General features: G+C 43.4%; 1 protein-coding gene across 1 annotated transcript; it reads right to left on the reverse strand.

Moving 5' to 3' along the window:
• Positions 1-960: 960 nt before the first annotated feature.
• On the reverse strand, positions 961-14,990 carry LOC113020191 (transmembrane protease serine 9-like). The gene is made up of 10 exons (XM_026163951.1): positions 14,541-14,990; positions 12,807-12,827; positions 12,455-12,617; positions 12,054-12,322; positions 11,306-11,451; positions 10,916-11,219; positions 10,382-10,553; positions 2,074-2,327; positions 1,838-1,935; positions 961-1,633 (listed from the first exon to the last, which is right to left on the reverse strand). The coding sequence occupies exons 1-10, from the start codon at positions 14,668-14,670 to the stop codon at positions 1,286-1,288; spliced, it is 1,905 nt and encodes a 634-aa protein (XP_026019736.1). The 5' UTR covers positions 14,671-14,990; the 3' UTR covers positions 961-1,285.
• Positions 14,991-15,555: the final 565 nt, after the last annotated feature.

A 15,555-nucleotide genomic window follows, 5' to 3' on the forward strand; every position in this document is an offset into this window, starting at 1 on the left:
TCTTTAAGTGCTTAAGTGTTTGTGGCCCAGATGCGAGGTAGAAGAGGGACAGTCCGATCATGTCCCCTTGTTTCCAGCATCTCTAAATGATGCTTCTTTAAATCTGATAAAGGCTACGTCCACACGTACCCGGGTATTTTTGAAAACACAGATTTTTCTATGGGTTGGCACCTTTCGTCCACACGTAAACGCCGTTTTCGGTCACTGAAAATGGAGATTTCTAAAAACGCCTGCCAGGGTGGATATTTTCGAAAGCTCTGTTTTTGCATTTAGTGTGGACGAGAAAAACACAGAAAACGCAGCGTCAAAGGTGTGCGCCTTTTTTGACGTCACACTGTGCGCCACGTTATTGTTTCGGTGAAATGACAAAATACTGTTACTTGTACTCTCTGCAGTGTTTAAATGCTTACATATACACACAGTTACTGTCCCTCCACACATAAGACTCGGTTCTGCTTCTATGCCCCAGCTTTGTTTACTTTTTCCCACTGAGGCTTCTAGACTTCTGATTGGCCAACATTTCTACACGGTTAGGAATATATCGCCACCTGTTGCTTTGGCATGTTCCTAGCAGCGTTTTCCTTCACTTCTGCGTTTACGTGTGGACGGGACTATTTTTTAAAACGAAAACGGAAAATCTCCGTTTCCAAAAATACCCGTGTACGTGTGGACGTAACCAAAGACTGCAAGAATAACTTCAGTTCTGTCTGTAATCATCAATATGTTTGTGACTGTAAGGTTACAAGTAATCTATTCTGTCCTGAAAACAGAGTTCACAATGATGATCAGGTACAATGATCAGTATCTGATAATAAAAAAATTAAATAAATTATAAAATATGCAGATTTCACATCTTTCATTGTTGCATTAATTAAAATCTAGAGATATATATGAAACAGTAACAGTGATGCAGACACACTAATGATCTGTTTAGCTTAAGAAAACATGAACTTCTAAACATTTGAGCTACCGTTTAATGTTCAGTGCAAGTTTAAAGAACTTCTTCATTTTTACACCCTTAAACCAGAGTCCAGCTCAAAGCCCCTGTCAGTCAGAGCTCAAGCCACACATTGTACAACCAGCTTCCTTTTCTTGGAAGTGGAGCACCTAAGGCGCCGTTAGCCGACAGTAAACTCGCCCAAACGTCACCACTGAGCTCTTTGTAGATAATCAGTTCAGAATCAAGTCAAAGATTAGCAGGCAGAGCTTTAAGCCTGTAAAGTCTTAGAGTCAAAGCTTGTTCACATTCATTTGTGTCCATTACATGTCGATCAAGTCAAACTCTCTACAGGAAGAGCTGGAGACAAACGGTGAGGCTGACGAGATGGAAGAAGACAAAGATGAAGGAGTGAGCAGGACGACCCCCGCTGCTTTGTGATACGGGGCGTGAGGTAGTTGTGGTGGTGTTGGTGGTGGTGTTGGAGGCGCTGGTGGGGTTGGTGGTGGTGGTCGTGGAGGGTGGAGACAAGAGTGTCCCCAGCGTCTTCGTCAGGAAGGAGTCAAAGGTGCTCACTCTGGTGAAGGTCATGACTGAGCTTCGTCTCCTCCTGGCAGAGGAGCTTGGAGGTGTTAACACGACTGCCTGGAACCAAGAGCCGCCCTGCTTACACATCAGTGGGCCGCCAGAATCACCCTGAACAGACGGAAAGGGTCAGTTATTATTTTAATGTTATATGTTATATTTTCCTGCGACTCAAAGGAAGAGTTTAATACACCTTTGTTACCAGAAAGTTTGGACTATGATTATTATATTTACTTTTAAGCAGCTAAATCCAAGATCCAGAATAAACAACATGTCAGCAGACAGTGTTATAAGAAGAAGAATCCAGTCATTTACCTGCTGCAGTGCAAACACGTCTGTACAGATGCTCTCACTCGATGATGAGTTCCCACAGTTTACCACCGAGGTCTGAAACTGCTGCATAACTTCCTCAGCTAACATCATGAAAGATAAGAAAATCCTGATGTTTGACTAAAGAAACTGTAAGTGCAGTGGTCCACATGTGTAATCTGAGAGATGGACTGGTGCAGAGTCTGGGCAGAACTCTGTCAGCCTTCATGTTGCTGACTCACCTCCTCCTCTTCCAGGACTCCAACCGGCCGCCCAGCACGCCAAGCCCTCGGCGAAGGTTCTCCCGTTGTCCAAGCAGATGGGCTGGATGTAGTCGGTCAGGGTGGGCTGGGCAGATAGACGGAGGATGGCTATGTTGGTCCCGGTCGTGTTGCTCAGAGTGATATTTGTCACATTCAGCGTCACCTCAAAGGGGTTGGATCCATTTAGCTTCAGACGCCCCAACACGACAGTCCACTCGGACGCTACAGGGGAGCTGTGGGAGGAACGAAGCACACAAACATAAACTTCATCAGCTTCAAACAAAATCTACACCTTTACACTCAACTTCATGGGACCCAAGTTTTACAGACTTGATCCTGGTGACATTCAGGCCTGGTTCTAATTAAAGAGGTGAAGCTACAACGGCCCTGAGAGGTCAAACAGACTTCAACTGAAGAAAGAACTAGCCAATTGAAAACCTGCTACAGCACAAAATACAACGGAAGTTAAATGATGTCATGAACTGTCTCATAGGAAGTGACAAGGAAAGAGTCCACACAAGAAGTTCACCTAAATTTGAGACACTTTATTAAACATAACCAATAGACTGATGCCTATGGAAGAGAGAGGCTGAGCACTTCATCTGAGCCAGCTTTAGCCGACAGTCCTCCCGTACTAGCTAAGAAATAACAGCAGGTCATGGCTTTCTTGAGTGGGAGCATCTTGAGTGGGAGCGTCAGCATCACAGACTGCATTACGGATTACATGAACTTCTGTGTGGACAACACCGTACCCATCATAAAGGTACGGTGTTTTTCTAACAACAAGCCATGGATGAATCCTGAAATTAAGGCTCCCCCAAGGAGAAGAAGAGAGTCTTTAGATCTGGAAGTGAGCGCTGTCCAGAAGAAGCTGAAATGAAAGATAAGGCAAGGGAAGGAAAAATACAGGAGGAAGATGGAGGAGCAGCTGCAACAGGACAACATCAGTAACCCAGTGGATACTGGACTACCTCACAGGACGCCCACAGTATGTTTGGACCAGAGATGGGCAGTAACGCATTACTTGTAACGCTTGACTGTAATCTGATTACTTTTTTCAAGTAACGAGTAAAGTAAGGGATTACTATTGCAAAAACAGTAATTAGATTACCGTTACTTTCCCGTAGGAACGCTGCGTTACTGCGTTACTAAAACCGTGATTTTTTGCGAGAATGTCTCATGACAGTGACGTAAGCGAGTGCGACGTTCGTGACAACAGCTGTGTGCAGATCAACAGTGGATCACATATCGAGTGCAGAGAGAGTATGAGCGTGCAGCGTTTAAAGCGTGGAAGTACTGACCTTACTTTGAGTTTGATTCCATAAAAAGTGACAAAAACATTAGTGTCCGCTGTGCGTGGGAAGAAAACTTCTTTTTACAGCGAAAAAAACCCCTAAACTTCCAACAAGCACCGAGTAGCTACGACGTAATGGGAAACTCACAGAGAAACTCGCGGATTCTTCCACTGACCGCGGCACACCTGCACCAGGGTAAACCTCCGCCTACCCTACTCCTGCTTTACAGGTGAAAATAGAGCAACAGGACCGCTGAGTCTTTGACTTTATTTATTTTCTGCTGTGTTTTACTTGCATCTATTTGAAAGACTGAGTGTAAACACACAAAATATTTTATTTTATGTTCTGGAATGTGCAGAAAATAGGTTTCAATGTTAAACTAATTTCTTCCAGTCAGAGAATGTTGCAGATAATTACATTTTTGCTTGATGCATAAAGTTAAAAGATTAAAACTAATAAAACAAGTTTTAAAAAGAGACTTTTCCATTTGATTACATTTTGTATGATGGATTATGCAGAAAAAGTAGAATTGGGCTGAAAGATCTATCGCTTTATCACCTCTTCAGGTTGTAAATCGTGTTTTTAAAAAGTAACTAAGTAACTAAGTAATTAACTCATTCACTGCCAGCCATTTTCAAATCAGGTAACTCCCCACTGCCAGGGTTTTTGAGCATTTTTACTCATTTTTGAAGAGCCACAGAAAACTGTGTGTTATGATCATATAAACGCTGAACCTACCAAAATGAAGAACAGACTCTCTTCTTTCATCCAAAAAAAAAAGCTTGTTTCTACCATTTTCCATTCTTTAGTAATCAGCTGTAGAAGAGAGGTGGGTTCCACCAAAAATGCCTGTTTTGACCAAAAAAAGGGAGAAAACGAGCTTTTTGTGAAAAATACATTTCAAGCAGAAAAGTGCCTTTGACACTAATATTTCTTGGTTTGTGACAAGGTTGTATTATAGCCCCTCCCATTGAAAAACGTAATTGACGTCTATAGACGTCAATGGCAGTGAATGAGTTAATTACTTTTGAAAATAAGTAATCAGTAAAGTAACGGGATTACTTTTTTGGGGAAGTAATCAGTAATTAGTTACTGGTTACTTTTTTCAAGTAACTTGACCAACACTGGTGAGGACACAGGGCTGTGTCTCTGATACGCTGGTCTGCAGTACGGGGGCCCCACAGGGAACTGTGCCAGCACAGTTCCCTGTGGGGCCCCCGTACTGCAGACTTCTCCATCAACTCCCCACGCTGCCACCTACAGAAGTTCTCTGACGACTCTGCCATAGTCGCCTCATCACAGGTGAGGACGACTCAGAGTGCAGACAGTGGACTCTGGACTTTGTGGACTGATGTCAGCAGAACCACCTGCTGATCAACACCAGGAAAACCAAGGAGTTGGTGGTGGATTTCCGGCAAGGGCGTAGATTTGGCATGGACGGAAGGGACATGTCCCCACCAATATCCAGCGATTATTGAATTGTCCCCACCAATAATTTGATCTCTTCGAGTAAAGAAATCAAACCCGATAGAAAGAAAAAAAAAAGATCTGTCAGCGTCTCATTCACCCAGCGGTGCAGAAAGAGTGAAATTACATTCTCTACTGGAGTCCTACGTCATGTGACAAATATGGCCAATGTGATTGGCTGAGCCTTTCAGGGAGCTCTGTTTAGTTTTAGCAGCGGCAAACCTGCGCTGCGAGGAGGAGGACGGCAGCAAAAAGGAAGAAGCTGGATATAAGAAAGTGTTTTTCAAAGAAACCTGTAAGTCACTTAAAGCCAAGTTCACTCATAAAATGTGTCCGTCATAATAACGTTACAGGCTATGCTAGGCATTGGCCCACATGGTGACAGTGGCAGAGAAAAGGACATTAAAGAAACTGATGGACATTATGGACAATGCTGGCCATCCTCTGCACACGGCCATTAACAACCAGAAGAGTCTGTTCAGTGACAGGTTGCTTCTCCCAAAGACAAGAACTAACAGACTTAAAAACTCCTTTGTCCCACACGCCATCAAACTGTTTAACTCCTCCCTGGAGGGGAGAGGGAGGGGAAACAGGAGGACAAAGGAGGGGGGAACAACTAAGCTGTAGTGCCTCTTCACCTCACTGTGCAATACCTTGTGCAATACTTTTGTAAATAGTCAACAGTGCAATAGACTCAATACTTGAAATGTGCAATTCACTTGTATTTTTATTTTTATTCCTATTTATTCTATTTATCCCCTTCATATATTTTATTTATATTGTCTCTGTATTTATATATATGTGTGTGTGTATAACTCTGTAACTTCTGTCGGTGCTGTGCTTTTTTGGAAATCGAATTTCCCAGAGGAACCCACCCGAGGGATTAATAAAGTTCTATCTTATCTTATCTTATCTTACATCAGTATAAAAGTGTATGTAACCATGAATAACGTGTTTTGGAAACTAACTGCACAACAGGCAGCACTATTGGTTATCTCAGCCTCGAGCAGCATTTCTAATTTTGATTGAAACTGTCAGAGAAAACTGCAGCCTCGAGCAGCCAGGATATTAGTTTACAGAGGCTGTACCATGTACACCAGGAGAGGCTGGACAGTATAGATGTAAAACCAATATGCCAGCAGTTTATCTCAGTTAACGAGAGGAGCAGGCCTGTGTTTGGCTGCTTCACATAGTGAACATTGAGTTGTTGTGTCCATGTCTGTTGCTGTAACAGTAGTTCATGTTTAGAATAAAAAAAATCCAGCTCACTGAGTTGATCGGGGCAACAGTGCCTAAAATGTTGCATAATTTTGCTGAGAGATCTGTTACTTTGTGGTCATCTTAGATGAGTAGTTTTATTGACAAAGCCCACCAGGTCATTCAGTGTTCCCTTACTGCTAATGTATAAGACATGTTGGTGTACTATAACTGAGGTAATGTTGTTAAATCCTTAAAGTCATATTCTTTTATTGTCATGACTGTATTTGAAGCTGTTTTTATTTTTGTATGATACCTGATTTGTATGGAATATGGTTGAAGTAACCTAAAGTCTAAAATACTTAGTCATTTGTTTAATAGTAATTTAACATTATATAATTCACATATAAAACTATGAATTGTAATTTTAAATGGTTTAAAAGCATGTAGAATAGCATATGTAGGCAAGTATATTTCTCCTTTTATCAAGAAGCAAAAACAAAAAGGACAAAAAAGAAACAGGGCGGGGTTTGGTGGTTGAATCATCCGTCCCCACCAATGCCAAAACCAAATCTACACCCTTGATTTTCGGAGACGCAGACCCACCACACTGACACCGGTGAACATCCAGGGAGTGGACATTGAGATAGTGGACTCTCATAGGTACCTGGGTGTTCACCTGAGTAATAAACTGGACTGGAGCCACAACACTGATGCTCTGTACAGGAAGGGTCAGAGCAGACGCTACCTGCTGAGGCGGCTGAGGTCATTTGGAGCACAGGGAGCGCTTTTAAAGACCTTCTATGACTCTGGTGGCATCTGTCATTTTTTTTTTTTTTTTTTTTTTGGAAGTGACATCAGAAACAGCAGCATGTGACATCACGTGATGGCGGAGCTTCAGTTCATCCTTTGTCATCCTTTTTTTTTTTTTTTTTTTTTTTTAATAGGACAGGGGGAAAGAATGAAAGAAAGAGGGGGAGAGGAAGAAAGAAAACCAAAGGGGAGAAGAGACGGTGAGAAGGGGGGGAAGAGAGAAAAAAAAACAAAAAAAAACTCCTGGGTCACCTGTATGGAGAGAAAGAAAAACAAAAAAAACAGAGGAGACAGCAAACAACAAAGAGCAACATAATAATAAAAAAAAAAAAAAAGCACCATCACAATAAACTAGCTAGTCATAGATATCAATAGTTACTAAATAATAAACGATATTGTGCAGCACGCAAGATAGACAGCGCACAGTGTGCTTTGAGGCAGCAGCCAAGAAAGCTGTAGTCCGCATCTGTGAATACCCATGTGTGCATACCTGTGTGGATCAGCATGCTTGCATTCCAAAGGTTTCTCCATGTAATGATCTGCTAGAGAGTGTGGGGGGGCCACAGCCCTGTCCTCTATGGTATCAAGCAGGTATGGAGGAGATCAAAACTCCAGACATCCAGAGGCCCTCAGAACACAAGAGACCAAGGAAGACCAACAGAGGGGCAGCTGCGCCACTGTCCCAGAAAGAGCTGAGGAGAGTCCCAGATGAGGGCTCACTCAGCAGCCGCGGAGCAGAAGCCAGGGGGAGTTGCAGTGACGCGCCCGTGAGCTCCGCCGGCAGCCAGCTGTGCCTGAGTGACCGAGCCCCAGGCCGAGAGGCCGGGGGCACCCCACCCCCGAAGGGGCCCGAGCGAGCCCCAATAAGCGGCCGCCAAGGAGTGAGCCGGTGTGTACCCGGACGCCCACCCCCAGATACAAAGAACCACCAACGCACCGATACCTGAGGGAGTCCGCCACTGGCAGGGGAAGTGGTGGTGGGTGGAGATAGGCCTCCAAACCTTGGAGGGCCTGAGATGTCCCCAGAGAGGTGGCGTCTGATACCCAACCTGACATATAGACACAGACATACAGGCACACACAGACACAAACATCCATTCCCACCCTCATGCTCTCATATGTACTTCACACTCAACCGACGTGGAGACAGACATAAAGGGACGCTGTACACACGATCACACTCCCCAAGCGTACTCTACGAACCGGGTCTAGGTACCCTTGCCCCTGGAGGGGGGAACTGCACCCAGACCCAGGTGGTGTTACCCTTTTCCCTGCGGTGGGGAGAGGCAGACCGCCCCGACTCCGCAGCAGCAGGGAGGCCCCACACTCCAGACCGCAGTCGGACGGCCCACTCCTCCTAGCCCCCCCGCTCCAGTAGGCCGCAGAGAATGGGGGTGAGAGAAGACTCCAAACCTCCCTCCACCCGCTCATTGTAGTGTTGATGCATGTGTGTTCTAAGGTGCATCTGTCATTTTTTACAGTGTGGTATGTTGGAGCAGCAGTTTATCGGCAGCTGAGAGGAAGAGGCTGGATAAACTCATCAGACTGCACAATCAGAGCTGCTCCCAACAAACACAGATGTTTACATCAGCGCTGTAACTGCAGTATTTTATCAACTGATTCACTCTACAGCCTGGGTTTGCCTCTTATCTGTATGATTTAATAATTACCTCTAAACAGTACTCTGTTTTTGGTAACCATTGTCCTTGATATAAATATGTAAAAGAAAAAAGTGTTTCTGTCCTGTGTACTCTTTGTTTGTATATGTGTCTTTCTTGCTGCTGTTACATCCAAGTTTCCCCTTGTGGGACAATTAAAGGACTATTCTATTCTATCCTATTCTATTCTATCCTATTCTATTCTATTCTATGCCCACAGAGTTCTGGCTGATTGGGGCTGGCTCGGACCGGCTTATCAAAGAACAAGAAGCAGGGTTTGTTCAAAATCCCACAAGGCTGGCTGACATGATAGATAATGGCAGGGCTGTGAGTACTACGCAATATTGATAAGATCTTGAAGAAGAACAACGGGAATTGAGAGACCTGGTGACCAGTGATGGACATTAGACCTACTGTAAAACTGGAAGCAGTTTGTTCACACCAACCAAAACAACCATCTTCATCTCATGCCCCCCCCCCCCCGCATCCCAGAAAATTAATTACTTATTTTCAAAAGTAATTAATTACTTAGTTACTTAGTTACTTTTTAAAAACACGATTTACTGAAGAGGTGATAAAGCGATAGATCTTTCAGCCCAATTCTACTTTTTCTGCATAATCCATCATACAAAATGTAATCAAATGGAAAAGTCTCTTTTTTTTAAAAACTTGTTTTATTAGTTTTAATCTTTTAACTTTATGCATCAAGCAAACATTTAATTATATGCAACATTCTCTGCCTGGAAGAAATTAGTTTAACATTTAAACCTATTTTCTGCACATTCCAGCTCATAAAATAAAATATTTTTTGTGTTTTCACTCAGTCTTTCAAATAGATGCAAGTAAAACACAGCAGAAAATAAATAAAGTCACAGACTCAGCGGTCCTGTTGCTCTATTTTCACCTGTAAAGCAGGAGTGGGGTAGGCGGAGGTTTACAGTGGTGCAGGTGTGCCGCGGTCAGTGGAAGAATCCGCGAGTTTCTCTGTGAGTTTCCCATTACGTCGTAGCTACTCTGTGCTTGTTGGAAGTTTAGGGGTTTTTTCGCTGTAAAAAGAAGTTTTCTTCCCACGCACGATGGACACTAATGTTTTTGTCACTTTTTATGGAATCAAACTCAAAGTAAGGTCAGTACTTCCACGCTTTAAACGCTGCACGCTCATACTCTCTCCCACAATCGATATATGATCCATTGTTGATCTGCACACAGCTGTTGTCACGAACGTCGCACTCGCTTACGTCACTGTCGTGAGACATTCTCGCAAAAATCACGGTTTTAGTAACGCAGTAACGCAGCGTTCCTACGGGAAAGTAACGGTAATCTAATTACCATTTTTGCAATAGTAATCCCTTACTTTACTCGTTACTTGAAAAAAGTAATCGGATTACAGTAACGCGTTACAAGTAATGCGTTACTGCCCATCTCTGGTTGTGACTCTCCTCTCTCATTCAAGGCCACCCACGTTGACCGAAGATTGTTGACTTTTGCCTAACCGGGTGAAAGGACACTTTCTCTCAGCTGAACACAAACACACACATGTACACTGACACATACCTACACTACCACCCACCCCCTTCGAAGCTTTTGTCTTCTATGTTGTGAGATGTGTTGACTCATGTGCTGAGGGGTTTTTTCTGTTCTCAAACTGATCTCCCTGTTGAAGCTCAGTCACCAATGAGTGTGTTAGTTCTTCTGTCAGATTCACCCTTTCTCTTGATGTCTGAACTCAAAACTCTTAAAAATTGCTCAGTTTAACATCAGAAAGAGAATTTACTAATCAGAGGGTAACATACTGACTAACTCACCCATCGAACTGAATTATCGTCTGTGCAAACTTCAACTTCAGCTGCAACTCACCTTGAGAAACACTTGGCGTGGCTCAGCACTGAGTCCAAGGCCACCAGAGTCCCACCGCACACGTGACTTCCATTCTTCTGTAAGCTCGCCATCCACGGCCATGAGCCGGCTGTCGCATCTGAGGTTCCTCCCACAATCCCAGAAGTTCTTGGAGCTTGTCCACAGACCACGGCTGAGGAGAAGAACCAGGGAGAGACAGAAAGAGGCAGGAAAAACTTGGATCACACAAAACCATCACTTCAAGTTCAGGTAGTGAAGAATTCAGAAAGTGTCAGAGAGCAGCAGCTGTATTATCTAAAAGTTTAGAGGAAACAAAGTGTTAATGTGATGGAAACTCACATTGGGGAGTGGTTGGAGGCAATGTGGTTGTAGGTGTGGTGGTTGTGGTGGTAGTGGTGGTAGGGGTGGTGGTAGGGGTGGTGGTTGTGGTGGTGGTGGTAGGGGTGGTGGTTGTGGTGGTAGTGATGGTGGTGGTAGGGGTGGTGGCTTTTGCAGAGGAGGTGGTTGTGGTGGTGGAAGTTGTAGTGGTTATAGGAGTAGTTGGGGTGGTTGAAGGTGTGGTGGTTGAAGGTGTGGTGGTGTTAGTAGGTGTGGTGGTTGGCACTGGTGGCAGTCCTGTGCAGGTGACACTGAGGTCACTGTTGGTCCCAGTGGACGTGAACGTCATGAAGCCCGGCTGGTTGGAGGAGATCTGGCTGTTGATCCAGGTCTGGTACTGGGATACTCTGGCGTAGACTCCTGGAAAATTAGGCAAGGCGCAACCTTTCCCAAAACTGACGACTCCCGCCTGAATCCAGCGACCGCTCTGCTTGATCACCATTGGACCTCCTGAATCCCCCTTTGAGAGCAGAAACATTTACTGTTAGCTGAGGAGAAGAAACTGTAGAAGGTGAAAATGTGCCAAACACAGGTAACAACAATCACCTGACAGGAGTCCTTTCCTCCTGCACTTAACCCGGCACAGATCATGTTGTCAGTGATTGATCCCACTCCATGGTTACAGTTACACTGCCTGTTTCCCACAACAGGAACCTCCACCTCCATCAGGTTTTGTGGAGAAGGAAGGGACACTGAACGGGGTAAAATAAATATATCAGTTTGTAATAAATAACATGTGACTGATTAACCTTCAAACAAAAGGGCGGCTCCACCAAACTTAAAAACAAAGTGTAGTCATGTGTGCAAACAAAGATGGGGAAACATGTTTGTCCGCTGGGGTTGGAGCTCTCTGCAGAACACAGTCACATGACTTTGATGCCGCTCTGTCATCTTGTCCTGTTTTATGTTATTTGAGTATTTTAGATGAAGCACAACAGCTGCTGTTTTTAAACGTGATACAGAAATAAACTTGACACACAGACAGTAGATGGTCGTCATCATGTAGTAACTGTCTAACACCACCTGGGGGCAGTGTCAGATACACAGAAAATATACTTTCTTTTAACCAAGGATCATTTTGACCTGACATCAACGTGCAGACAGCATGTTTGCTGCAGGTCCAGCACTTCCAGACTGTTTAATTCACATAATTATTCTTTCTGGTTTTGAACTCTGCACAGATTTAACCTCATGGAAACATCTTATTGCTCTAAATATTTCTGAGATAGCAAACTTGTTCCCTGTATTATTGTCATCATTTCTCTAAAAACGATCAGGTGTCTTTATGACCCACCTCCACTTCCTATATCACCCCAGCCGGTGACCCAGCTGTTAACACCGCTGTAGAAGATGCTGTCTGAAGCTGCCAGGCAGACGGGAGAAATGTAGTTGTTGAAAGTCACCGGTGAGGAGAGCTGCAGGAGGCAGACGTCGTTGTCGTTGGTACCAGAGTTGTAGTTTGGATGTTTGATGATCTGTGTTACTGTCCAAGACGCTGCATTGGGGTTAGATCCCTGTAGACTCTGAAGGCCCAGATTCACAGTCAGACCGGTTGGAGTACTGCTGAGATCATCAGGAGCGACACGAACAGTGCACAGTTGTTACAATTGTTATAGACGAGAAAACATATATAAAGTTTGACTTCACAGCGTCTTTAAATCATCTTTAGAGTGCAGCTTCAGCCTCATTACTCACGTTTCAAAGCAGTGAGCAGCAGTCAGCACCCACTGACTGTTAATGAGGGATCCTCCACAGAAGTGGGACCCAGATCTTTGCAGACTGACCTGCCAGGGCCAGCTGCCAACAGGGGCCACCTGTCCTCCTACAATCCTGGTGTTCAGAGACGCCTTACCACAAACTGAAGACCGACATTAAAACACAGAGTGAGCATTACTGTAGGAGCTGTAAACTCTCAGCACTACAAACTGCTGAGTGAGGACACAGTGATCCTGGGAGTCTACAGTTCACTCACAAACTAATATTCATATGAAACTAAAGATTTATTACACATAAAACTAAATCATTACACAAAGAAGCTTTTTCTTACCATCCAGCTGTGACTCAGACTCTGAAACACAGAAAACAAACCATTTTAAAACTAAAAATCTTCATTTATCTGTCTGTGATTAGTTCACTGTCTGTAATAATAGTGGAAAATTGACTGTCTGTGGTTAGTTATAAACAAGCCTCTGAGAAATGAAGCCAACCCCTGCAGTTCCTCTGTTGTCCAGTAGAGGCAGCCGTGAGTCAGTCCCCATAGTTTGCTCCTTCAAAACACCTGTTTTTATAACTCACCTATTTAAACTGTACTAATAAGTTTACGTTATTAGGGGCGTGGTCTCTTTGGCTGAAAGGTGGATGGCGACACAGGCGGCTGTAGCTACTAGCTCTCTGCTAGGCCTCACCTCAGCTAACTGGAGTCCCTGAGCAGGACCTCTGGACTGTTTTTAATGACATCATCTAACCAATAATATGGCTGCTGTACGAACAAACTGTCCAAGAAGGCTGATCTCCAGTTTAGGTGAAATTCTAGGATTTTAACTGGGTGTTACTGAGCACTAATTATCAGGTGTCAGTGATGCTCCCATACAGCTAGCTTGCATTAGCTGATTATCAAATCAAATCAAAATGTATTTATATGGCATATTTAAAAACAACAATGTCAATCAAAGTGCTTCACAAATTAGGAAATAAATAAAATAAGACAAATCGACCAAACAGCAACACAAGACAAGACAAAGTTAGAAGCCAGCCAAATGATAGTCAAACTAAGTTAAGACAGCGCCAGGGTAAAAAGATTCATTCAAGCAAGATTTAAAGGCTTCATAGACTAAGAAGTGTGAATGGCAATAGGGAGATTGTTCCACAGTCTAGGTGCTGTAATAGCAAAGGCATGATCAGCCTAGACTTAGGTTGCATTAAGAGCATCTGGTTTGAAGATCTTAGTGCTTTTTTAGGATTAAACACATAGAGAAGTTCTTTAGATAGCAAGGTGCAGTGTTATTTAAGATTTTATAAGTGAGTAAAAGAATTTTAAAATCAATGCAAAATTTATTCATCTCATAATGTTGTTGGTCCAGATCAGCTCGCTCTTACAGCAGACTGGTTTTACCACCTGTTCTGAAGATCATTAACATACAGAGTTTCTGTGTGTGTGTGTGTGTGTGTGTGTGTGTGTGTGTGTGTGTGGGTTGGGGGGGGAGTTGGGGAGTTGGTTACTGTGTGACTCAGCAGGATGAAAACACTGATGATGTTTATCTCTCAGACAGAAACCACACAGAGAAATACTGTACACACGCTGCACGTTGTAATACTAATACTACTGCAGTATTACTGCAGTTCCTGACGAGATGTTAAAGGAGTCCACTGGTTATACGTAGGCAGTACCTGTGTGTGAGATCACCATCACCATCAGTGTGTTTGTAGTTCAAACATTCAGCTCAGCACAAGCGCCTGATGTTTCTACAGCTGAATATATGTTTAGCCACCCTCCATAAACACTACGTGGTTCATTAGGTTCACTCTGCTTCTGTGGATTCATTCGTTTTGCACTCATAGCGAGGTGTATTGCCATCACAGTAAGTCGCTCAATTCCTGCCCTGAACCATGATGAAGGAACCTGTCATCACTGCTTCAGCCGTCACCATAAACCGACACACATTTTTTCTTCAATAAATGTGATGACTATGCAGCAGTGCCACTTTACAGTGAAGCGCTGTGCTCCTGAGTGTTTTCACCCTCTGAGTCGTTCCTGATGCAGGTGTGTGCAGAGAGCTCTTACCTTGGGTCAGGAGCATCAGCCCAGCAGCCAAACACATCACTTTGTAGAAAGCCATCGCTGTAAGATCCAAACCTCCAGACCTGCTGAGGCATAAATAACCTTCCTCTCTCCTCCTCCTCTCTGTCTGCATTAAACACACCTCTGCCAGACACCTGTCTAACGACACGCCCAACACTTCCCTCCAGCTCACCTGATCCTCCCCCCATCAGAGACGCTCTATTAAACAGGAATTTCAGGTTTCAGGCAGCAATGTTGAACTTTTGAACTAATTATTTAATTTTTTAGGATTAATTATTGATTTCACATCAGGAAATCAAACAGACTGCTACAGACTGAAGCATTTTCTTTAATCTGTTGTGTTTACCTGAGGACCTTTTCTCAGATGTCATTTGTTTTCATCCCCTCAGCAGAATTTCATTAACATGAGAGTCTACAGGCTCTTGGCCCTTGATTTCAAAATCTTGTTTTTAAAAATAAACAAGATCACAGACATTAATTTAATGCATTTTCTTGTTTTCCAAGCTGTGGGATTAATAAAGGCTGTATCATCCTTTTTTATTATTATTATTATTACTGAAGGTCAAGTAAAATTTATTTAAAGATACGTTTAACCAATATAAACTAAAATGTAGACTCAAAGAACATATCGAGTTTGGACATCTATAATGTTTACTGAGATGTTTACACTTCTAGTTATAACTGAGACCTTTTTTTTTTTTGCCTTTCCCGTTTGGATCGTTAACCATCAAAACTGTTGTCTGAGGGCCGAGAAAGATGCGAAGTGGATTTACTTTACCAAGTGGATCATCATGGCCTCGCCATATTGGTCCATTTGATTGACCTTTATTATAATTATGTATTTATTTGATTTGATTTTCGGTTGTTACAGACGGGACAGACATGACTGAGGGATAGGACAGGGAGAAGGAATGAAAGAAAGAGAGGGAGAGAAAGAAAAATAGAAGAGATGGGGAGAAAGGAAAAAAAAAGAAAAACAAAACACCTTGATCACCTG

This window comes from Astatotilapia calliptera, chromosome 4, assembly GCF_900246225.1.
Source record: "Astatotilapia calliptera chromosome 4, fAstCal1.2, whole genome shotgun sequence".
In the NCBI taxonomy this organism is placed as follows: Eukaryota; Metazoa; Chordata; class Actinopteri; order Cichliformes; family Cichlidae; genus Astatotilapia; species Astatotilapia calliptera.

Coding starts and splice junctions, on each gene's coding strand:
- LOC113020191 (XM_026163951.1), bottom strand. CDS start 14,670: ATGCAGACAGAGAGGAGGAGGAGAGAGGAAGGTTATTTATGCCTCAGC. Junction 12,323..12,454: donor GCTGCTCACTGCTTTGAAAC/GTGAGTAATGAG, acceptor TGATGATCTCAG/CAGTACTCCAACCGGTCTGA. Junction 10,554..10,915: donor TTCAACCACCCCAACTACTC/CTATAACCACTA, acceptor TCTTCTCCTCAG/CCGTGGTCTGTGGACAAGCT.